At 41.2% G+C, this 25,000-nt stretch overlaps 1 protein-coding gene across 1 annotated transcript in view; it reads right to left on the reverse strand.

Annotated features, from left to right (window-relative positions):
• Positions 1-569: 569 nt before the first annotated feature.
• LOC124424840 (mucin-5AC-like) overlaps positions 570-25,000 on the reverse strand; it is a 24,480-nt gene continuing 49 nt past the window's right edge. The window contains exons 2-3 of the mRNA XM_046964374.1: positions 24,198-24,900; positions 570-3,666 (exon numbers count right to left, since the gene is read on the reverse strand). Coding sequence (XP_046820330.1) covers positions 1,673-3,666; positions 24,198-24,900 — 2,697 coding nt within the window. The 3' untranslated portion in view covers positions 570-1,672. The remainder of the gene's footprint in view (positions 3,667-24,197; positions 24,901-25,000) is intronic.

A 25,000-nucleotide genomic window follows, 5' to 3' on the forward strand; every position in this document is an offset into this window, starting at 1 on the left:
AGATATCTCTCGAACCAAACGTATGCACATCCGCTGTTTCTCCCTCACCCTCACTCTCTCTTTCTCTCTCTCTCTCTCTCTCCCTCTCTCTCTCTCTCTCTCTCTTTCGCACATTCTACATCGACGTTTCATTCACACACCCACGCACACAGACGCACCAGGTCTCCTTCTCTTTTCTCTCAATAAAGAGAAAGATAGAAAGAAAGAGACAGAGAGAGAGAGAGAGAGAGAGAGAGAGAGAGAAAGAGAAAGAGAGAGACACGCTTCTTTTGCGATCCAAGACGCGTGCACTTGTCTCGATCTCGTCCTAGGTACATACATATATATATATATATATATATATATGTATGTATGTATGTATGTATGTATGTATGTATATAGGTCCTATATACTAAGCTCTCTGGCTGGGTTGCTTCTTCGATGCTCTTTTGCTGATGGGGGCAAACTCTATAGAAACCGAGACACGAGTTGCCCGTATATTCAACGTAACTATAATACCAAAAGAAGATGACGAAGGAGAAAAAAGAAAAAAAAATAGAAAAAAGAAGAAGAAAAAAAGAAAAGAAAAATTGCGATCATCCCTTAACGTCTTTCGTCATTTTTTATTTTTTTCTTTCATCGGTATGATAAACAAAAAGAGAAGTAAAAGACGTTGTAAAGGACTTCCGTATTTGTCTAAAGAAATAGAGAGAGAGAGAGAGAAAGAGAGAAAGAGGGAGGTAGGAGAGAAAGAGAGAGAGAGATAGATAGAGAGAGAGAGAGAGAGCTCAACACTTCTATCATATATATATATATGATAGAACTATATAACTATATATATTTGGCAATATATCCGCGAATAAATTAATCGTAGAAAAGATGATCCTTTATACAAAACATAATATACAATATACAAATATTTAAATATATGAAATTTTTTTTTTCGAGCCAATGCGCACACACCAATGCGCAATAGTTTGACCTCATAAACGTTTTACATTTTCGTAGTGTATACAAGTTAGCTCTCTCCCTAAATCATGAATGGTATGTTGCTCATATTCTAATCCCTCTCGCCTAACTATCTATCTTTCTCTCTCTCCCTCTTCCTCTTCCTCTCCCTCTCTCTCTCTCTCTCTCTCTCTCCATCTTTCTCTTCTTCTCCCATGCAGGCATACTCACACATACATATAAATGTCAAGACACTCATGCACGCACGCGTGCACGCACATATAAGCAAACGTCCCTCTCATACGTACATGTGTATGTATACATTCTCGCACGTGAAAGAATAATAAATAAAACACTCGCGGCGTGATCAGACGTTACGATATAGTTGTAATAATAATAATAATAATAATAATAATAATAATAATAATAATAATAATAATAATAATAATATTATTAATAATAATAATAATAATAATAATATTAATATTAATAATAATAATAATAATAATAGTAATAATAATAGTAATAATAATAGTAATAGTTTAATAGTAATTTATTTTGTCGGTGTAAAAACGTTCGAATTCCGGACTTAAATGCAACTCTTGTACTTAACGCAATGCGCATATCGCACCACCATCGTCCCCCTTCCCTTCCCCTTCCTCCCCGTTCCACCCCACCCCCGAAGGTGTGAGTCCAGTATAGAAGATTTACAGGATTAAAAAATCGGAGGGTGATTGATTGTGGTTCAGAGTTCCGGGGTTACTGGATCGAGTAGCCTTTTCTCCGGATCCCTGGAATAACCGGTGTCGTTCGCTATTGCATGATGCCTGCTCGAGGTGTTGCTCCCTGTTAATACACCAGGTTCACATCGACAGCCCTGCGAGGCGTGCCGCGCGTAACATGCCTCGCAAACGGCTACGCAACCCTTAAGCGGCCAATAGCAAAGTAAACAAGGCATCGCTAGGGTTAAAGCACTGAGACAGGCCCATCTCGATAGGGTCCTGTTGCCGGTGCAAGAACATGGCTGATCGGCACAACTCTCCCCATTGTCGACGTCCATCGAGGAAGGTCCAGTTGCACCGCTACCAGGTCCACTGCCTCCGCCATTGCCATCGACGCAATGATAAAAGAGTCCTTTAACGCAACACAGACATGAAGCATAATCGAGTACAGTCTCGGCGGAACAAAGGCAGGAATTATTGCAGAGCCACCTGCTAGGTAATGGGGGTGGTTCCCGACAAGATTCGCAACGACACCTCCCGCAATATTCGCAGATGATCGAGAGACTGGCCGGGTCGTAGGTCCTCGAGCCAAGGGCATTCGCTGGTTCCTTTGTAAAGGAGACCGGTTGTTTGGTCACGGCCCTCCTATCGCCTCCCTCCCTCAGTATCCGAATCGTAGCAGGAGTCGTGTTAATCGTCGAGGTCGCACCCGACAGAATGATACCCGATGGATTGCTCGCGTCTAAACCACGACGCCTAGAACCGCTGGTATTGTTGATGACGGCTCGATGAAGGCTCGGTATGCCACTATCCGTGGTATGCTTACCTCGCGATCTTGCCCTCTCTTTTTTCGGACAATCGTTACCCGAACGTTTGCCGTCGATGGTGTCGACTAGGACGATACCGTCCAGACGACGTTCAACGACATTGGATTGTTGCTTGAACGGTGTCTCAACGTATTCGTTGATGATCCTCTCACCGTCCGGTCTCGGTGTAGCCAAGCTAACTTCGCCAAGCGGGCTCCTTGGCGGAGTGGGAACGTCCATCGAGGTAGGTGTTAAAAGATTCCTCGGGGTAACACCAGTTTGCAAGCTGGGCGCAGGCGGTGACGATTCGAAGCTCTGAGCTGGCGGAGTTCGCATGTTACTCGTCGGCCTACTCCTGAAGGAGGAACTCAAGGAGGAAAGGGGTGCCAACGGTGCCGTCAGTGGTATCCTCAGGGCCGTCGTTGTCGTCGACATCGAAGACGCCGTCGTCGTCGTCGTCGTCGTTGTCGTCGTTGCTGCTGCTGCTGTCGTTGTTGCTGTTGTTGTCGTTCCTGTATTCGTCGTCCCTGTATTCGACGGGGACGTTCTTGGAGGTGGGAACGGTCGATTGTGGTCGTGGACGCGTACATGCTCGCCGTCGACGACGCCATTGACGACGGCAGCCCGCGAGAGCCCCGGTATCGCATTCTTCTGCGACATCTGCCGACCTCTCAGTTCAAAACTGTCCCCTTGCTGATGTCTCTGATGAGGAGGACGGTACTCCTCCTTCTTCGTCGCCTCCAACTCCTCCTCGTTCTCCCTACGATCCTCCAGCTGGTGCTGGTAGTTTTGTCGTTGCTGCTGCTGCTGCTGTAATTGTAACTGTAACTGTAGCTGTTGCTGTTGAACTCCGTTTCCTCCTCGGAGTACACTCGGTAGGATTGATTCCTCTCCTCCCCCGCTCGCCAGTGATGCACTCGACGAAGACAACGTCGCCTGCCCGCTAGCCCATCGTTGAACACCGTTCGTCGGTGTTGCTGTCCTTCTACTACCTGGAAGAATCGGCGTAGTACAGTGCTGCTGCTGCTGCTGCTGCTGTTGCTGCTGCTGTTGCTGTTGCTGCTGTTGGAGTGTTGTTGTCGTGATACGCACAGCCCAGCCCGCGCGAGGTGGTGGCACTCTCGACGGGGGCGTTCCATTAGCAAGGATGGTACTCGGTAATACTCCGCGTCCGCTTCCCCTCGCCCTCGCGACACGCGCTTCATCCCCACCTAAAATCAAACAAGCAAACATGCTACGTCAGTATCATCCTTCGATAATCAAAACCTTATTTCGAAGGGGTTGCTGAGGAGAGACTCTACACTTTGGAGACTTTAACGCACCGACAAGCGAGATGCCATTTTACTAAGGTAAAACAGAGATTCGCCACGATGTGTATCGATCTACCTACGTGATAAGAACGAGTAGAAGAGAGAGTGAGAGAGAGAGAGAGAGAAAGCAGGAGAGAGAGAGAGAGAGAGAGAGAGAGAGAAAGCAGGAGAGAGGGAGAGAGAGAGAGAGAGAGATGAAAGAGACTCCTCAAGTGGGCGTACGTGGTACGAGTGGGTGCTCGTAGTTCGCGCGATGCGACCGTTGATTCAGTGATCTTCGGCCCACTCGGTTGCGCCCACAGTCCACAGAAAGAATCGACCGTTTTCTTTCGACCAAAACGATCCACGTACGGGTCCACGCATATTCGTTCAATCGAAGCCACCTTCGTGTTCGAAGTTTCACGATTTCTCTCTACCGATAGTTTTCACATTCTCAAATGTACACATATACACATATATTTGTATACGCATGCGCGTGCCCGTTTACGTGTACGTGTGAGGTGTGCGCGTGCGTTGTGTGTGGGTTGTGTATACGCTAATGGATATCATCCTTAAAGTGGCCCCAAGATTTTCCATCTTCGTTTATTCACAAAATTCGTGCCATTCGTGAGGTCGAAACGTTCGATAAAAACTCCTAAAGGATATTATGAGTAGGTACGAACGGTGATATATACAACGAAATTCTTACGGAGAAACCGCGAAGAACGTCCCTATTAAATTTCTTTTATAATCGACCCGACGTTCCACGGCCCACTCGGAGGCGCCCACAGATTTCTAAGAAACGTTTCAACGTTTCATATGTAATATACTCACTCGCGCGACGCTTCTCAACGGGAAGAGAGACAAAAAGAGAAAGACAGACGAACAGAGAGAGAGAGAGAGAGAGAGAGAGAGAGAGAGAGAGAGAGAGAGAGAGAGAGAATGGTATATGTATGTGTCTCCTTGGTTAATCCATCAGGATCGTATCACCCCTCGTATAAACATATACACGCACACGAACATATATGCGCGCGGCATATCATACATTGCACAGACGCACACACTAAGCAATCTCTTATAAATCACAATTTACGGAATCGTCCAAAGAGACAGGATCAATTCCTCCTACGTATGCAAACTTCCGCTTTAATCCCATTTACAAATTTCAACGTATAATATATCTTAATTTAAAAAATAATTGTATATTTTGGACGAGAAGAAAAGAGAGAAAGAGTTAGAAGAGGATTAATCTTGAACGTTTTCTTTCTCGCTTTAGAGAGAAAGAGAAATATAAAGAGACAGAGAGAGAGAGAGAGAGAGAGAGAGAGAGAGAGAGAGAAACACGTACACATATACAGACACATACTACGTTCACGTACAAACGCGCACACATTCTTGAATAAACAGGCAATCCATTGAAGAGGGTGCCCTGTCTCATCCTCTTACACTTAGGGTAGAATATGCGGAGCTATCGTCGACGGACTGCCATAGGTCAGTCAAAAGTCCTATAGTCGTTCGTAAAGTTGAGATAACGTCGACCATTTCCGGCTTACATTCTGTTCTCTATCATCACTGTACTTTCTCTCTCTCTCTCTCTCTCTTTCTCTCTCCCTCCCCCCACTCTCTCTATCTCTCTCAAGCATACACATATATATACTCTTCCTCCCCACCCCCCCCCTCTCTCTCTCTCTCGAGTTCTTTACACTAAACACAATGGAACGTAGAAAAAAAAAAGAGAAGAAAAAAAAAGTAGGAAGGAGTAAATGAGAGAGTAGAGAGGGAGAGAGGGAGAGGGGAAAAATGGAAGAGAACAATTTTCCAGGTAAAAGTATGAGATAAGGGACAAATTCTAGTCGTGAATCGATCGTGAGTCATTTCAAATGAAAATTAATGACCAACAATGTCAAGACGAGTGGAGGAAGGGGGAAGGTCTACTTCGTCGTCATTGTCGTATCGTAGTCTTCATAATTGTTCGGTAAAAGTGCCGATTCGTTAGCTACGTACGTCCTCCTACTGTCGCGCTTGCTTAATATCCGCATTGCGATCAACGATCTCTCTCTTTCTTTCTCTCTCTCTCTCTCTCTTTCTCCCTCTGGACGTTATTCTTACGTGATCCGGATGCTACGCGAAACGCACGACTGATTGCGGCATCGGAAGCACGTTTCTTCGTATTTCGAATTCCTCGCCTACGACTACGTTTGTCTTTAATGAACAATCACGTCCATTATGTATGTATACGATCAAATTTACAAATTAATAGACACAGTAGTATCGTGTCTACTCAATGTCTTCATAAAGTCGAGCTTTGCTATGAATCGTAGCAATTTATTGATAGATATATATATATATATATATATATATATATATATATATATATGTATGTGTGTGTAGAATATGTACATCGATACTTATATTATTTCGATAAAATGAAAGTGTGTATGTATATATATATATATATATATATGCATATATTGTGAACGTTTGTGAATGATTATGAAATCGACGCGATTCGGATATATGTTTTATTTAGAAATGATTAGAGAACGATATATAAAAGTAAGATAAATATTGTATAAAACTTTTTCGTACTTATCAATTTATACGACACTTTCATAATCATCGCGATATATATATATATATATATATATTCTATCGAAAGACAAGAAAATATACGTGGGCCCAGAAGCATTTCCGGTAAGCGACAATAAAGAGAAAATAAAAACTAGCGGACGTGTCTATAGGATAAAAAGTAAGAATGAAAGAAATAGAGATAGATGAACGAACGAATGAACGAATGAACGAATGAACGAACGAACGAACGAACGAACGAACGAACGGACGGACGAAAGATTAAGATAGATAAATAGATAGAGATGGAAGGACATCGAGAAGTTAATTGGAACGAAAGAAAAATAATTTCATGTCGCGAAGCAGGAAGCCGGAGTACGATAAGACCGGATGTCTCGTCTCGCGATACGTTCTTCCTCGATAGATTCAGTCTCGGATCGCTGATAAAGCCGAAACTGAAAGAGAGACACTATAAGAGAACGAGAAGAGAAAACGAGGATGACGATGATGATGATGATGATGATGATGATGATCATAATAACGATGACGACGACGATGATTATTATAATGAGAATTACTGTAATTCTATCGATGTAGGAGTATTTAATCGATGACAATACTTGATGAATGACAATACTTTTAAACGATCAACCTTGATGAACTTAACTGATAGATTTCTGATGATCTAGAGTTCTGATACTTGCATTATAATAATCACGATGACGATCATGAAGAAAAAAAAAAAAGAAAAGAAAAGAAAAGAAGAAAAAACAAACGCGACAGGAAGTATAACTGGTTAGCCGAGATGGGATCGATATAATCGATACTTTTCTCTCGTAAAAACGTACATAGAGAAGAGTATGTAAGTACGTATATTTCTACGTAAGAACGAACATACATACATATATATATATATATACATAAACGTGTGTGTGTGTGTGTGTTAGAAGACAGAGAGGGATCGTTGGACGCGAGAACCTTGAAAATGAAACGTACGTTATACCGGGCGAACCTTTTACTTTCGATACTATCCTACGCGAGCGTAAATGATATGTCAGAAAGAGATATATATATATGTGTGTGTCTGTGTGTGATATATATACATATACACAGATAAAGATAGATGTACGATACACACGATAAATGACTTTAGTCGCGTTGAGTTAAATACATGTTGGACAATGGAATGAAAATATACGATAGCGATAGAAAAATGTTAAATATAAACAGAGAGTAGTAGGTATATAGATAGATTATTTGCAGGATATATGAAGAAAAAGAAAGAACAAAAAAAAAAAAAAAAGAAAAATTTTGTTTCTTTTCCATTTCTTTTTTTCGTCGAAAAATTTTTCACGAAAACGTAAACACACACGCACACACGCGCAAAAGATAAAGGAGATAATAAGATTTATTATATCTCTGCGAGAATTATTTGAGAGAGAGAGAGAGAGAGAGAGAGAGAGAGAGAGAGAGAGAGAGAGAGAGAGAGAGAGATGAAAAAAGAACGCAAAAAAAAAAAAAGAAAAAATAGAGATAGAAAGGACAAAAAAGAAAAGAAAGGAAGAAAAAAGTACAGATAGAAAGGGGAGGTAAAAAAAAGAAAAAAGAAAAAAAAAGAAAGAAAAAAGGGGGAGAAGAAGAAAAACTTACTGAAGATTCATGGGACTAATGGAAAAGCAGAAAAGAGCGTGGAGCTCGGTGTCTCGTCGTAACAGCAGGAGAGCCGGGGCCAGGAGGAGGGCGAGGGGCAGGTTCCGAGCGTGTCGGGGGCGTGTCGGCAGCGGCACAGCACGCACGCGCGCACAGAGATACCAACTTTCGACCGGCGATCGTTCCCGTCTTCTCGTCGTCGAGTTCTTCGTAGGAAACGAATCTAAAATCGTCCATCCAATTCTCTAACTCGATGGTACTTCGTACGAAGGGAGAAGAAGTAAGTAACTCTTCTAAGGAGAGATAGCCTGTGCGCCGTAGTGTCGTTCCCTTTTACCCGTTTTTGTTTTCTCCTTCTCGAGAACCAAGACCCCGAGCGTGAACGCGAATGTGAATGTGAGTAAAAGAGAAAGAGTGAGACAGAGAAAGAGAGAGAGAGAGAGAGAGAGAGAGAGAGAGAAAGAGAGAGAAAGATAGTAGTTCTCCCGCGTTGTTTACGAGCAAGCCGTCGCTCGGAGCGTATCGACGAGCAGCCACTCTTGTTGCGCTACTGCCTCCGCTCTTACGCCGCTACTACACACGCCACGACGGTTCTACTTCCATAAGGTAACGTCCGACGTTAGTAGACCGACTACTACTACACAATTTGCGAAAGAGGCTAAACTCTAGGCTTGCTTGCTTGCTAACTTTCTTGCTTCGTTTCTTCATTCGTTCGTTCGTTCGTTTGTTCGTTCGTTCGTTCGTTTCTTCCTTCCTTCCTTACTTCTTATCTTCTTTCTTTTCTTCCACCGTTTTCTTCTTCCTTTCTCTTCCTTCCCCTTTCTTCGTCCACCTCTTTTTCTGCTTTCCTCGAAGATCTTCCACGGTACCCTCTCAACCGATTCTTTTATTCGTTTTTCTTCTTTTTTTTTCTTCTTCTTTTTCTTCTTCTTTCAAGCGAGCAAAATTGAGAAAGGGAGAAATGAGAATGAGAGAGAGAGAGAGAAAAAAGAGATAAATAGAAATAAGACAAGAATCCAACGATGAGACGACAAGACCGACGGCGCCGACGACGACGACGACGACGACGATGACGATGACGACGACGGCGATGCTTGGCGGCGCGTCTTGTGAACGCGAAAAGCGCGACGGAGAATATAACGAAAGAATTATTCGGAAAGAAAGAGAAAGAGAGAGAGAAAGAGATAGAGATAGAAAGAGATAACGAAGAATAACGAAAACGATGACGTTCACCCTCGAATTATACGTGTGAATATATATATATATATATATATATATACGTATGCGTGTATATACTACTATGGTAGGACTATGTATAATATATATATATATATACACACTACTACTACTACTGCTACGGTACACGACGCAAGAAAAAGAGAGAGAGACGCGCACGAGCGCTGTGCTGGCGAACGACTGACAATGGACTCCCGGTAAGCGGTTAGAAGCGACAAGAGAAGGGGGCGCGCCGTACGTGGAGTAGGGAGACGGGAGTGCCGATTGGACGGAAGTGCCCGAACGACGGAGACGGAAGAACCGAGCGAGAGAAAGAGACGGAGGAAAGTAGGACGAGACGGACAAGAGGGGGGAAGGGGAAGCAGGAAGAGAAGAAGGTGGGAAGGAAGCCATGAATGGCGACCAGCGGACGAGGGGAGAGAGAGGAGCGTAAACGAGCGAGCGCACGAGCAAGTGAGAGAAAGAGAGAGAAAGAGAGAGAGAAAGAGAGTGGGCAGCGGCCCGGTCGTTCGTGACGGTACGACGTTGCCATCTGGCGATATTGTAGCGAACTACCGAGACGCAACACGAAGCTTTTCATGAATGAGCGGAAGCTATCATTGAAGCTTTGCATTGAATGAAAACATTACCTCTCCGCCTGTCGTCCTCGTCGACGAGCGTAACGACGTCGACGGCGAGGCGCTTGCCTCTCGACGATCGATTCATTCGATCGCTAAAGAGACAATAAATATCTGTACATATATATACATGTATATATATATGTATATAATATGTATACTTATATATATATACACATACATATGTATATATATATATATAGAGAGAGAGAGAGAGATAGAAAAGGATAGAAATAAATGGAGGGGGAAAGGTGAGTGAGTGAGTGAGTGAGAAAGAGAGAGAGTGAGAGAGAGAGAGAGAGAGAGAGAGAGAGAGAGAGAGAAGAGCTCGAGGCGTTGTCTCGTTCAACACATAGAGGAGGAATGAGACGGAGCGAGATAGGAACATACGTATCGTGTTCCATGGCGCATCGATCGAGTCTTTCTTTTGACGTCGTTCATGGCGTTTTACGGCGGGCACGTTACATCCATCGGCCAGCCGATGGTGTGCCCAACGGCATTCTCTCTTTCTCTCTCTCTCTCTCTCTCTCTCCCTCTCTTCCTTTCTTTCTTTCTCTTTCTCTTTCTCTCTTCGGGAGACCGACGTTTTCAGGACCGTGTCACGCGGTAAGGATCCCCTGGAAGGTCGACCAGCCGTCCGCGCGCCGTCCATTCGCGTAACGCGTACGCCGAGTCATCCTACTCTGGGACTCGCTCCGATCGTAACCTCGAAGAATGGCTCTCTGTGTCGTCGTGTGTACGTGTATACGCGTGCTTATTTATATATGTATACATATATATATATATATATAACTATGTTGTATTTTGTGTATATGTGCGTGCATACTTGAAAGAGAGAAAGAGAGAGAGAGAGAAAGAGAAAGACTCGCGAAGTGGCAGATGTTTCCTGTCATCGACGTCGATCGTCGTCGAGTAGTAGTATCGATTCATGCGCTTATGTTTTTTCTCTTGGCAAATGGATTATCTAGATCAATTCATGCGATAGAAATGATATATATATATATATATATATATATATATATATATATAGAGAGAGAGAGAGAGAGAGAGAGATAAAGAGAGATAGAGAGAGAAAAAACATTTTAAAGATAAGTTTTTCAAAATGCAAGAGAGGGGAGAAAGAAAGACAGAAATAGAAAGAGAGTGAGGGAGAGAGAGAAAGAGAGAGAGAGAAGAGGGATACGAGGGATCGCGAAGGTTTTAGTAGTCGGGATTTTAGTCAAAGCAACTACATCAAAGTTTGTTCAGCTCCATCCCGTTCCTTTCTTTCCTATCCCCGTCCCTTTCCTTCCCTCTTGTTCGTTTTCGAGAACAACAACAATCCTACATTATAGTCCCGTTTCGTCTTCTCCATCCTATTCGAATGCGACTGTAAGCTTGCTTCTCTTCTCTTCGTGCTAGCTAACATAGATGAACCTAACGAACGAACGAACGAACGAACGGACGGACGGACGGACGGATGGATGGACGGACGGACGAGTCGAACGAACGAGTCACGAGAGAGGGCGCAATAGGGGCGGGGTGGGAGGGGAGAGGGAAGGTGGAAGGAGAGGAGGGAGCGATGAGAGGGGTAAAGAGAAAGAAAGAGAAAATGAGAGACCGTCTTGTTCTGCCGCGCTACTCGATTCTATATTTATCCCTCTCATTAATTCTATCCTCGTCGTGCACCGTTCATTCATTGGTGCGACCGTCTCTTTCTTTACCTTACCCAGCCTTACCACCCGCCGTCTCCCGTCTCTCTTCTGCGTACGCACGTTCATTCATTTCGTCTTTGTCTCACCGCCGTGACTGGATTCGACGCTTTCTCTCTCTCTCTCTCTCTCTCTCACTTTTTCTTTCCTTCTCTATCACGAGTGGCCACGTTATTCTCTCTCTCTCTCTCTCTCTCTCTCTCTCTCTCTCTCTCTCTCTCTCTGTTTTTCTTTCCTTCTCTACTACCGTACCCACACTGCAGTGGCAATCGCAGTAACGTAACCAAACAATTCCGGACCTGATCCTTTCTCCGATTTTTTTTTTTTATACCCATTATACGTCGACGACGAAATTTTCTTCTTGCCCTCGTTAAATTTTTTCTTATCTCTTCTCTCTTTTTCCTTTTTTTTTTTTCTTTTTTTTTTTTTTTTTTTTTAAATATTTCTCTTCAAAAGATAAAACACATCACTGATGAATTTCCAATGAAATTGACGTGTCAATTAAATTATTTTTTATTACAACGATATTTCTACGATATATCGCTCGAGAATTTAACGATTCTCTTTGACTCGATAAAATCAATGACAATTGGAGTTCGATGACAGAAGGTGAAGATCGGATGAAAATTCATAAAAAAGAAGAAGAAGTAGAAGAAGAAGAAGAAGAAGAAGAAAAGAAAGAAAAGATAAAGGAAGAAAGAAAATAAGAAATTAAAAAAGATAATTAAAAAAAATTTTACGTTTATCTTACTGAATATAAGTTATCATGATCGATTGTTACGTTACTGACAAGAGGAGAGACGCTAGCGTGTCAAGAGGGAAAAGCGAAGGGGTTGGTCGTTGGAGCGAGCAACGAAGCGAACGTTGACGAAGGTCCAAGAAGAATATCTCCTCTATCGAGAAATTATATTAGAAATTCGAACGATTATTATATTTCATTAATATACAGAAAGAAGAAGAAGAAGAAGAGGAAGGAAGAAATGCATTCAGTATTTTTCTCTCTCTTTTTTTTTTCCTTTTCTTTTTTCCTTTTCCATCGATCATTCATTTCCATTCCATTCTCTTGGCTAAAGAGGAAAATTTTCTTTTTTTTTTTTTTTTTTTTTTTTTTTTTTTTTTTTTTTTTTTTTTTCGTTTAGCTAACATTTGCAAATAATATAAACGGGACGACGAACAAACGAAGAAACAAACGAACGAACGAACGATCGATATACATACACGTATATATGTATATATATATATATGTACACTAAATGTGCAGCGTGCATTCTAATCGGTGACGTTTCCTCTCCGAATATGCAACGACGTATGTATATACATATATAATATATGTATATATATATATATATATATTCTTGCTTGCACACAGGAAGCTCCGACCAGATTAAATGCGCAGGAAGTATGGAGAGCGCGTATTTAGTAGCGCATAAACGGCTTCATTTTTCGAATTATCGTTACCATGCGCTCTCCTACGAATATAGAAAGCCGCCCATTTCCGACAGTCCCCCTTCTAAACGCGACCAGATCTCTGATTAATTATTTTCCGGAACTCGTTGCAATGCTCTTTCCGTCGGATATACATATATATATATATAATATATATACATGAATATATCTATGCATGATGTACCGCGTATACGTGTATATATAAGTTACTTCAAAATCAACACGTTGCACATTATAACACCATCTGAATACGTAATACGTTTGATTACGTCAACCAATTTTCAATTATTATTCTCACATAATACGTTCCTTTTTTTTTTTTTTATCTTTGGATATAATCAATTAAAATTACCGTCTATAAGATCGATCTTTAATAAACGTATATGTATAATGTACATTCGTACAATCTGTTTGTATGTTTTTTTTTTTTTTTTTTTTTTTTTTTTACAAGAAAGTACGTATAAAACGTTTCTCTACGAGCCGTATAGAAATTGATTAATAAATATCTTCGTCAAGGATTCATACGGAAGGGATTAAGTCGAGATTATTTTAAATCGGATCGAGATAAAAATTGAAATTTCGCGTGTTTTTTGTGTATTTAGAATATTCGAAAAAATTGGGTAAACGATCGATAAACGAACGAATCTAAACGTGAAACGAATGATGACGGTGACGTTGATATTGACAAAGGTGACGATGTTGACGACGGTGACGATGATGACGATGACGACGACGACGACGCTCGTTCCAGGTAATATTCCACTTGCCAAGAACCCCGACGCTCACTCGACGGAGTGCCCTGTGGTGTACGACTCGTCGCAAAAACGTCGTCCCTTTCTTCTCTCTTTCATGAGTTTTGAGTGCGAGCCAATCGGCTGACACCGGTTAGAAGAGGAGAAATAAATTATTATATCAGAAAAAGAAATGGGCGGAAAAAAGAAGGAAACGAAAAAAAAAAGAAAGAAAGAAAAAAAAAAAAATATATATATATATGAATGCGTGTGTTTGTGTATGTGCGTGCGTACGAAGATAATCGTAGAAAAAAAAAAAAAAACTAAAAAATATTATGTTTATAGACTATCTGAAACAAAAAAAAAAAAAAAAGCAAAAAGAAAAATATTCTTCGGTTTCTCCCAAAGCTTGGAAGATGACATATACGATTAAAGGATGAAGAAAAGTAAAAGAAAAAGGATAGAAAAAATATATGAAGATGATCTCGAATAGAGCGAGAGAAAAGATATTTTATTATATGACGTTATCTGAAGGAAGAAGAAAAGAAAAGAGAAAAGAAGAGAGTGAAAAAAACAAGTGAAAGACAAAACAAAACAATTTTTCCTTGTTTTCAAAAAACCATATGCATAAGGATGAATGATGGAAAAGAAATATAAAAAAAAATAATAATAATAATAATAATAAAGAAAAAAAAAAAGAATCTGTCGATTTCCCGAAGCTCCGAAGACATTAATATACAGAAAAGAACGTAGCTGAAGAATTGTTCGGACAAGCATGCCATCATCGTCGTCATCATCATCATCATCGTCGTCGTCGTCGTCGTAGTCGTCGTCGTCGTAGTCGTCGTCCAAGAACGACGACGACGTCGCATGGAAGACAACGCAGTTACGAGAAACGAACTCGCGAACATCTGTCGCGAGAATAACCACGTGGGGTGGGGATTTGCTGTTAGAAAGATGCGAGCAAAAAATGCGAGGCATAGCCTGCTGAACGATCTTCCTCTTGAAAAGAAGAAGAAGAAGAAGAAGAAGAAGAAGAAGAAGAAAAAGTAGAAGAAGAAGAAGAAGATGATTAAGATGAAGATGAACGAGATGACGAAGTCAAAGACGAATACGAAGAGGAAGAACGACGAAGAGGATAAGAAGAAAAAAAAAAAACAAAAATAAAAATACCAAGAACCACACTACTCTTCGTGCATCATCGTCGATAAATTGAACGGAATAAAATTATTCTCTTTTTCTCTTTCTTTTACCATTTTGTTTTGTTTGTTTTGTTTGTTTGTTCGTTTTTTTTCTTTCTTTCTTTCTTTCTTTTTCTTGTACAAGAATGATATAAAGAAAATGATGAAGAAAATGTTCACTGTAGTGAGAAGCCAACAACACGTTGCCTTTACGCGTATTACGACGGACACGTCCCTCGTAAACTCGCTTTTCGAAGAACCCTCCTCCTCCTCCTCCTCTTTTTTAACGCGTGTGTGAAACGAGAGAGGTGAAGAGGGTGCATACACACACACAGACACACGCAGAGAGAGAGAGAGAGAGAGAGAGAGAGAGAGAGAAAGAGAGAGAGAGAGAGGAAGAGGGAAACTCTCGGCGAGAAACAGTAAAGAACAGGTACGAACGAAGGAGACACGAAACACCGGATATCCTCCAGACGACACCCACGCGGTGTGCGTGCGTGATCACGAGAGCATCTCCTCTAATTCTACCCTCGGACCCTCCGGTAAAACGATCGAGAGGCCCCAAAGAGAGAGAGAGAGAGAGAGAGAGAGAGAGAGAGATCGACCGACCGACCGAACGAACGAATGAACAATAAAGATAGAGATATAGATATATAGAACAAGGGATCGAACTTTTGCCGGTGTCTCTCTTTCCCCCCTCATCCTTCTACCTAACTTAAGAAAAATTCTATTTCGTTCTCGCGGAACACGTCGAAAGTTACGATCGTTAAAATGCTTGAGAACTATATATATATATATATAAATTCTATATACTATATATATATATAAATTCTTCGAGAGCGCTCGAGAAACCGTCCTGGAAGCGGATGCTGGTACTTATTCATTCATCGATTCTCGCACACGAGGCCTGCTCTCCCCTCTTTCTCTCTCTCTCTCTCTCTCTCTCTCTCTCTCTCTCTCTCTCTCTCTCTCTCTTTCTGCAACGGTGCCCCTCTGCCGTTGCTGTTGCTGCTACACCGACAACGGTGAGAGGAATGGCTGCCGCTCCTGCGATTTCATTTGCAAATTCTCTCTCTCTCTCTCTCTCTCTCTCTCTCTCTCTCTCTCTCTCTCCTTCTTTCCCCCTTTCTCTTCCGTACCCTCATCTCCTCTTCTTCATCTTCTTCGCTTCCTTCTTCCCCTACTCGGCAACCTACTACCTCCCCCTCCCACCCTCTCGACTCCACCTCCTTCTCCTCATCCTCCTTCTTCTCCGTCGAGACCGTAAACGTAGAGTAGGACAGTGCCAACGATCGGTTTGCTAATAGGACGAAGATGTTGCGTGTGTACGATACGGGCACCGGTTGTTCATTCATAAAATCGTACGCGGCCGCCGCGTCGCTGAGGCTGGCCTTTTTAAAAATCCAGGCCATCCTCGAGGTCGCGCGAAAACGGGTTGCCGCGACCGCTCGAATCTCCTCCTCCTCCAACTCCACCTCCACCAACACCTCATCCTCCTCTCTCTCTCTCTCTCTCTCTCTCTCTCCCTCTCTTTCTCTCTCTGTCTCTCCACCTCTTCTTTCTCCATCTCTTTTTTCTTTCTCTTCTTTTTTTTTTTTATTTGTTTTATCTTTTTGTCATCTCCGTGCGTCACGGAGAAGAACGCTCTCGTTGGTTCTCCGTGAGTTCGAAAGAAAGAGATAAAGAAAAATAGAAAAAAAAAAAAATGAAGAAGAAAAGAAAAACCAGAAAGAAAAAAGGAAGGAAAAGAAAAGAAGAAGAAAAAAAAAAAGAAAAATTAAAACCCTGACAATTTTTCTCCTCTCGTTTCTCTTAGCGCTCAATTATTCAATGGATCCGTCGTACTATTATGAGGGAAAAAAGAAAGAAAAAAGAAGAAAAATAATAGTTACGTTAAACATTGGCACAAAAAAAGGCCGAGAGTATTCCCTTTCTGTCATAGTAAAAAAAAGAAAAAAAAAAAAAGAAAAGAAAAAAAAACGAAAAAGTAAAAAAAGAACTCACTATTCGTGAGTTTCGTTGAGTAAAAGGAGATGATAGAGAGAGAGAGAGAAAAAGAGAAAGAGAAAAAGAGAAGGAGAGAAAGAATGAATGTATGTGTGTGTGAGAGTGTGTGTGAGAGAGAGAGAGAGAGAGAGAGAGAGAGAGACAGGGAGAGAGAGAGAAAGACTGTCAAGCAAGCAAACAAGCAAACACACACGTTCGGCTGGCACACGAGAGAAATGGAATGTGGACGCCATATGGCCGGAATCTTCGGGCAACCACCACCCACTCTTGCTTCTCTCTCTTTCTCTCTCTCTCTCTCTCTGACTCTCTTTTTCTCTTCCTTGAGCTGCTCCTTCGAGAGGCAACAACACGTTCACCCAAGCGCATTTATACGTCTCCGGGCCACCTTTTTGCCAAGTACGTCTGATCTGGGACTACTACTCTGAAGTAATTCACCTTTGAATATAAAAACACGAGCAGGATCTTACGAAATCGGGTCTCTCTCTCTCTCTCTCTCTCTCGTTTCCTCCTCTATCCTTATATACGTCCAATTATACCTATATATATATATATATATACATGTTGATCTTCATCCTGATTTCAAGTCATCGACATTAAATCGAGTCGGCGGGAGGAACCAGCTTCGTCTCGATAATAAGAGAGAGAAAAGAGAGAAAGAGAAAAAGAGAGAGAGAGAGAGAGAGAGAGAGAGAGAGAGAGAGAGAGAAGAAGAAAAATAAAAGCTACTAATGAATTTCTAATCGGTCACTTGAGAAAGAATGAAAAAACTTTTCTCAACTACGTATTCTTGGATTTTTTCATTCTTTCTTTCTTACTTCTTTTCTTTTCTTCTCTCTTTTTATTTTCCATCCCTTTCTCATCCTTCGCATCGTTTATCGAGACGGTCTTGCACCGTGCTCGCTCGCGAGCGCACGCGCATTCTGAATAAAACTTCAGTCAGGCGAACGTACAAACGAACGAACGAACGAACGAACGAACGAACGAACGAACGAACGAGAGACGGAGAAGGGTCAACGTTCGACCACCAAACGGCCTGCGCCTCCCACCTTTCGCTGGGGTAAAGCGAAAAGAAGGAAAATAAAATGAAAAGAAAAAAAGAAAAAAAGAAGAAGAAGAAGAAGAAGGAAAAGAAAAAGGATAAAGAAAAAGAAAAGGAGAATACGTCAGGATTACGAGCTATTTACGATCTCTCGAATTTCGACTTCGTCAAATGACCTACGAACCCCTACCCACCCAATTGGACGACGTATGTACGTCTCTTCGAAATTCCGATCGAAAAAAAAAAAGAAAGAAAAAAAAAATAAAAGTGAACGTGATCCCTTAATGTGCCCTTTTAATATAATAAAATCGACAAATGGCTTTAACGATAAAACTTTGTGTCTGTGTGTATTGCGCGCGCGCGCGCGTGTGTGTACAATATTTTTTTTCAAATTATCGAGTTCGTTCATCGGGAATGAACGAGAATAAAAAAATAAAAAAATGAAAGAAAATAAAAAATAAATAAAAAAGATACATCCGGTACATCTTTTAGTTTACTATAATTAGAAATATATTAAGGCGTCGTTTCGTTTTTTTTTTCTTTTTTTTTTTCTTCTTCTTCTTCTTATTTTCCAATCTATATTAAGAACTTTCGACAAATTTAAAAAGTTATTTTAATCGTGAAAACAAAAATCAATACAACGTGCATATATATATATATATATATATATATTATATATATCGATACATTCAGATTTACGACGAGTAGAAATATATGATCGGTCATTTATTTTTTTTTCCTTCTTTTTTCTTTTTTTTTTCTTTTCTTTTCTTTCTTTTTTTTTTCTATTCTACATCAATGAACTTGAACGGAATTTAAAGAATGATTTTAGCGGTGCGAGACGCACTGGACGAGAATTTAAAAAAAAAAAAAAAAAAAGAAATAAAGAATCGATAGAACAAAGATTTATCGATACATGTAAAGTTACGACAATCAGAAGTATATAACTCGTCGTATTTTCCGTTTCTACGATTGCGAACTTGGACGAACTTAAAAAAAAAAAAAAAAAGAAAAAGATTTTAGCGATGTGAGAGGCATATCGATGAAGGCAAAAATCGATAGTATACGAAGATGTATCGATAAATCTACCGTTAAGACAACTTATAGAGATACGAACTTATTTATTACTTTTGATTTTATTACGAACTTGGACGAAATTTAAAGGCTTATTTTAACGCAAAATTTAACGAAATCTCTCGACGAAGAAAAGAAGAAAAAGAAAAAGAAAAAGATGAGAAAAAAGAAAAAAAAAAAAAGAAAATCGATACGTCTAAATTAGCGACAATTAAAGGCATACAAATCGTCGTTTATTTTTTCCTTTTCACAATTTATATTAAAACAATTTGAAAGAAAATTTAATAAGTCATTTTACCTTTAACGAGAGAGACTTAAACTCGTCGACGTATAAACGACGAATCGATACAACGAAGATATATCGATACATTTGTGGTCAACGACAAATAGATATATATTGCTCGTCGTTTATTTCATTTCTTTTCTTTTAATATTTGATTCTAGGTGGACGTACTTGGACGATTAAAAAAAAAAAAGAAAAAAAAAAAGAAAAAAAAAGAAGAAAAAAAAATGATTTTATCGCCTCGTAGAGGCCGCATTTCGATATGGATGAGGACATCGAAAAATCGATAGAACAAATACAAAGACGTATCGGTGCATCTACTTTTACGACACGATCAGAAATATACGACTCATAACTTATTTATTTTTCATCAAACGTTACGAACTTGAACGAATTTAAAGTGATTTTAGCGCCGAGAGAAACTCACGTTTTACGCTTCCTCTTAGAGATAGTTCTCTCTCTCTCTCTCTCTCTCTCTCTCTCTCTCTTTCTCTTTCTCTCTCTCGAATCTTATCGGCTAGAGGAGTAAGCAAGAGACACAGAAAGAAAGAAAGAGAGAGAGAGAGAGAGAGAGAGAGAGAGAGAGAGAGAAAGAGAGAGAGAGTCGACCGGATGTATCGCGAGAACACATAAGGATGATTGTAGATTGCGCTGGCAGCTCGTGCAAAAGCAACAGAAGGTACAACCGGAGTCACTGACAGTGAGAAAGAGAGACAGAATCGAGAGAGAGAAGAGAGGAGAGTCAACGAGCAGTCGAGCGAGAGAGAGAGAGAGAGAGAGAGAGACGGTGAAGAGGCAAGGGAAAAGAACGATGAAGGAACGAGAGATAACGGGGTTGGCAAACACGGAGATAGCGTGCTGCGGTATTCTTGCGTTATTCAAGAGAAACACGGCTGTGTACCGAAATTCGAGTACGACTCTTCGATCTGATACAGTTCGATCGTGGATTGTGGATAGAGGTGCTAGACGATCTCTTACTATTGCGAAAACTACCAATGGCGGCCTCTTTTCTAACAGAACGTGTCACGAGTTCTATACATACAATGTATATGTATGTGCTTGTGTATATATATATATATATATGTATTGGGTAAAACGATATCGATCGATCGATCAATCGTTCTCGAACTCGTTATCGAAAAGTAACATAGAGACACCGTTCTAGTATAAAATTAGATCCAAATAAGGTCGATCTAAGAAAGTCGTTATGCGTATTGAACGAAGAAAAATCATTCCTACTTTCTTGAAAAAATGTTTTTTAAACATAGTATATATATATATGTGTGTGTGTGTGTGTGTGTGTGTGTGTGTGTGTGTGTGTGTATGTATGTGTGTATTTATATGTGTAGATACGTACGTCTGTTTGTACATTTCTTTCGTATAAATAATTCATGGATCGTGAATCATGAATAGAAGGGAATGATTTGTATAAATGAACATCCTCTAGTAAGGTCAAAATAAATTTAATTACTCTCATTAATAAACCAGATCCGTATCATTGATGTTTATCGGAGCGTGTCGGGGATTGCCAAAAAAGATTCTCACATGTGTGTATACATATACGTGTACATTTGTGTATATATATATATATATATATATATATATATAAAAGTACATAGTACGTAGTGAATAAGTAGAACTCGTACGATTCACGGTTAGGAAAGAAAATAATCACAAGCTAATCTCTATCTAATCGTTACACGCTCGTAGTGTCGGGCCATTGAAGAAGTCAAAGTCATTAAACAAACTACTCTTTCGCGATAGACAACGTCGAACGTTATATTTCTTTTTGTTCTTCGAATGATCTCAGGTGTTCTTTGCGACTGGCAATAAACACCAAATGTATATATATATATATATATATATATATATATATATATATATATATAATATATACACATGAGTATGTAAGAAACGCACATATATTACATATACATAAATATATACATGTAAGTAGTATATAATACTATCGTCATGCACGGAAATCGTGGTCTCATTCATACCAGGTCGACGTTTGCGGTATCAAGCGTATATATGTATATATATATATATATATATGCATATATATATATGCATATTATATATACTATGTATATACGTATGTACATGAATGCATGCAGATGCAGATGCAGATGTAGACATACTACATTACGTACATGTATATGTGTCTATTCAGCGTATTTGCAGTTACGAACGGAGTACGCTCGCAAAACGCGATATGCACCTTGGCTCGGTCGCCGTACTAAAAGGCGGGGATCGTGCCTTTCACCAACACACACTTGCATACTTGCATGCATGCATACATATATCATACATATATATATACGTATGTACACTTGCATACATATATTGCATGCCCGACGAAAGTCCGACACGGCAAGGTAAAACAAATGGCATTAGCAGCCGTGAATCACAAAAGATGAAGGAGGAGGAGGAGGGGGGGGAGGAAAATAAAACGCGCAGTACGATATCAATTCGAAGTTAGATAGAAAAAGGAAAAATAATATATATATATATAAAGAGAAAGAAAGAAAGAATGAATGAATGAAAGAGAGAGAGAGAGAAGAAAAGAAAGAAAACAGAAAAAGAAAGAGAAGGTGGGAGGGAGAAGGGGAGAAAGAGAGTCACGTGGTACGGCCGCGTGAACAGGGCGGGGAAAAGGAAAAAAGGAGAAGAAGGAAAAAAAAAGAATAAGGCGGGAAACGTTGGAAATCGAGTTTTCTTCTATCGAGCTATGATTAAAATTAAAATTATAATAATAATAATAATAATAATAACAATAACAACGAAATATTCTTTTATGAATGATCAAAGTAACCAAGTTACTAAATAACTAACTAAGTTAAGAGAGCCAACATCGGTGTTTACGTAAAAGAAATTGGATATATTTTTGTTAATGAAGAGAAGTGCGGAGGGGAGCGAAATCGTGAGAGAAGTGGGGTGGCATGATAGGGGGGCAGAGAGAGGGGTGTTGGATGTAGAGAGACGAGGTAAGAGGAAGGCGCGGCGCATGACCGAAAGCGAGAGTGAATGAAGGGCAGGAGAAAAAGGAGGAGGAGGAGGAGGATGAGGAGGAGGAGGACGGACGGACTAAGGAGGAGAAGAAGGAGGGGAGGAGGAGGGAAGGTGAGGAGAGCGCGTGCGTACGCGTTTCACGAATGGAAAGGTAGTGTGTGTGTTGGTGACTTTCTCGCAAAACTTTCTACGGAAGGGAAGGGACGGGAGCAGGAGAACGGAGGGATTGAGGGAGGGAGGGTACGGGCGGGCGGGTTTTGCGCGCTGGCGCTCACGCGCATTTCATTCACCGTCACGTCTCGGCACGCTCCGGCAACGAGTAGATTCTCTCTCTCTCTCTCTCTCTCTCTCTCTCTCTCTCTCTCTCTATTTCTCTCTTTGTCTGTCTCTCTCTTTCTCACTCGTTTGCTCTCCTCTTCTACGAAAGAGTAGCCGTGTGACTCAATCTACACACAACATCATACATATAACCGGTCACAGGCGCCTGACCGCGCACCGATAGAAGAGTTGGCACAAAGTCGTGTGACCTCGCCATTTGAAATCGGCGCCGAGTGAAAAACAACAGAATGGAGCGTGCGTTAGAGAGAGAGAGAGAGAGAGAGAGAGAGAGAGAGAGAGAGAGAGAGAGAGAGAGAAAGAGAGAACCACTCTTCGTGTTGTGCCATTCAAAAGCGAGAGAGTAGGTGCGCGTTCACTCGCTCGTTCTTTCGCGTTCGCATTTGCGCTCGCGCGCGCGCACACACCTTCGATGAACAACCTCGAAAGAATGCTGAACGCGAGAAAGGTAGAGAAGAAGGATATATATCGAAGATATATATATATATATATATATATATATGTATATATGTATCTATGTATGTATGTATGCCTCTACCGCGTTTGCTCTCAGCAGTGGAAACGTTTCACGTTACACTTCTATGTATATGTTTACATGAATAGCCGTCGTGAGCGCGGATTTAATGTGGGCGCGTAGTAGGTGCGTAGGCTTCCGGAGACAGATAGTGAGAGAAAAAGAGAGACGCGCTTTCCTTGCTTCCGAGATTCACGAAGGAGTCACGCGATTTTCTTACGTCGCAGAATAATATGCTAAACGGAGCAGATAGAGTGCGCGCTCGTAGAATCTTGATTACCGGAACCCGATCCTCTCCTGACGTTGTTGTTACAACGTACACATGAATTACACGTTCCAGGGATACGTAATCCGCGTACGCCTCTCTATATTATTAATCTCGCTGCTTTTGGTGAATGAAGATAGAAAGATAAGACAGATATATATACACACACATATATATATATATATAGAGAGAGAGAGAAATAGAGATATTGGAAGAGCGCCATTTTCAAATCTACACGGACAATGATATTTTCTACTTTTTTGAGTCCAGTCGTAACGAAATATACGACATGACGTTTATCATCGAATAATCGTGATATTCTCTCTCTCTCTTCCTCTCTTGCGAATATATATATATATATATATACACGCGGATATAGAAACGGCGAACTATAATAAACGGTAACGACCGTAAGGACGAATCTCAGATGCGCGAACGATAAAAACTGTAGAAGAGAGAACACTCTGAGCGATAATAAGAGCGAAGAAGGATTTAGAAGGGAACAAACGTAAACATTTCCCTCGGCGATTTATATGTAATATATATATATATATATATACATATATATGTGTATACGACATAGAGATTTCGGAATAAAAAAGGAAAACGAAAAAGGAAAAAAAGAAAAGGGAAAAGAGTAGAGAAAAGAAAAATAAGAACAAGAGGAGCGTTGTCCATATCTCCGTGGAACGCAAGGACGTCCGCCGATCGGAAGGTGAAAGATATATATGTATATATATATAGATATATATACGTAGAGATACGAAAAGGTTTTTAGAACGTTAGATAGAGTTACTCACCGTTTCTAGTCGGGGGCCGTGGAGGCGCAGGATAGTGAGGCGGTACGAGGGACGGCTCGCCTTGGTGGGCTGCGGGCAACGTCGTCCTGCTCGCGTTTGTCGTCGTCGTTATTGTTGTAATCGTCGTCGACGTCGTCGTTGTCGTAGTCCCTGTCGCTGTTGCAGTCGCAGTCGCAGTCGCAGTCGTCGTCGTGGTCGTCGTCGTTGTTGTTATCGTCGTCGTCGTCGTCGTCGTCGTCGTCGTCGTCGTCGTCGTCGTCGTCGGCGGCGGCGGCGGCGGCGGCAGCGCCGTCTTCGTCGTTTTCGTCGTCGGCCCGCACAGCACACCGGTGATGGATGAACGGATGGGCGGGGGGCGGCAAGGGAGCTGTTGCTGCCTTCCTCTTGGTGGAAGCGCCGGTGGCAGCGGGGCCGATGATGACGATGACGATGACGATGATGATGATGATGATGATGATGATGATGATGATGATGATGGCAGCAGGGCCGCCAGTGGCAGCGCCGTACGCGACTTCGAGTTCAAGGTATCCACACTTTCGGCACTTTTTTCGCGACACAAAACAAACAAACAAACACACTTCTTCTTTTTCTTCTTCCTCCTCCTCCTCCTTCTCCTCCTCTTCTTTCTTCTTCTTCGTTCTAATCGAACTACTACACTTCCTTCTTCTCCTTCTCCTCTTCCTCTCCTTCCTAACAGCGCCGTCTATTAATCCAATCCGGCAAGCATGGGGGGCATGGGATTCGATAACGTCGGGATGATGATAGCCCACGTAAAAGTATAAAAAAAGGAAGGAGAAGAAAAG

The sequence above is a fragment of the Vespa crabro genome, chromosome 6, assembly GCF_910589235.1.
Source record: "Vespa crabro chromosome 6, iyVesCrab1.2, whole genome shotgun sequence".
Classification (NCBI taxonomy): domain Eukaryota; kingdom Metazoa; phylum Arthropoda; class Insecta; order Hymenoptera; family Vespidae; genus Vespa; species Vespa crabro.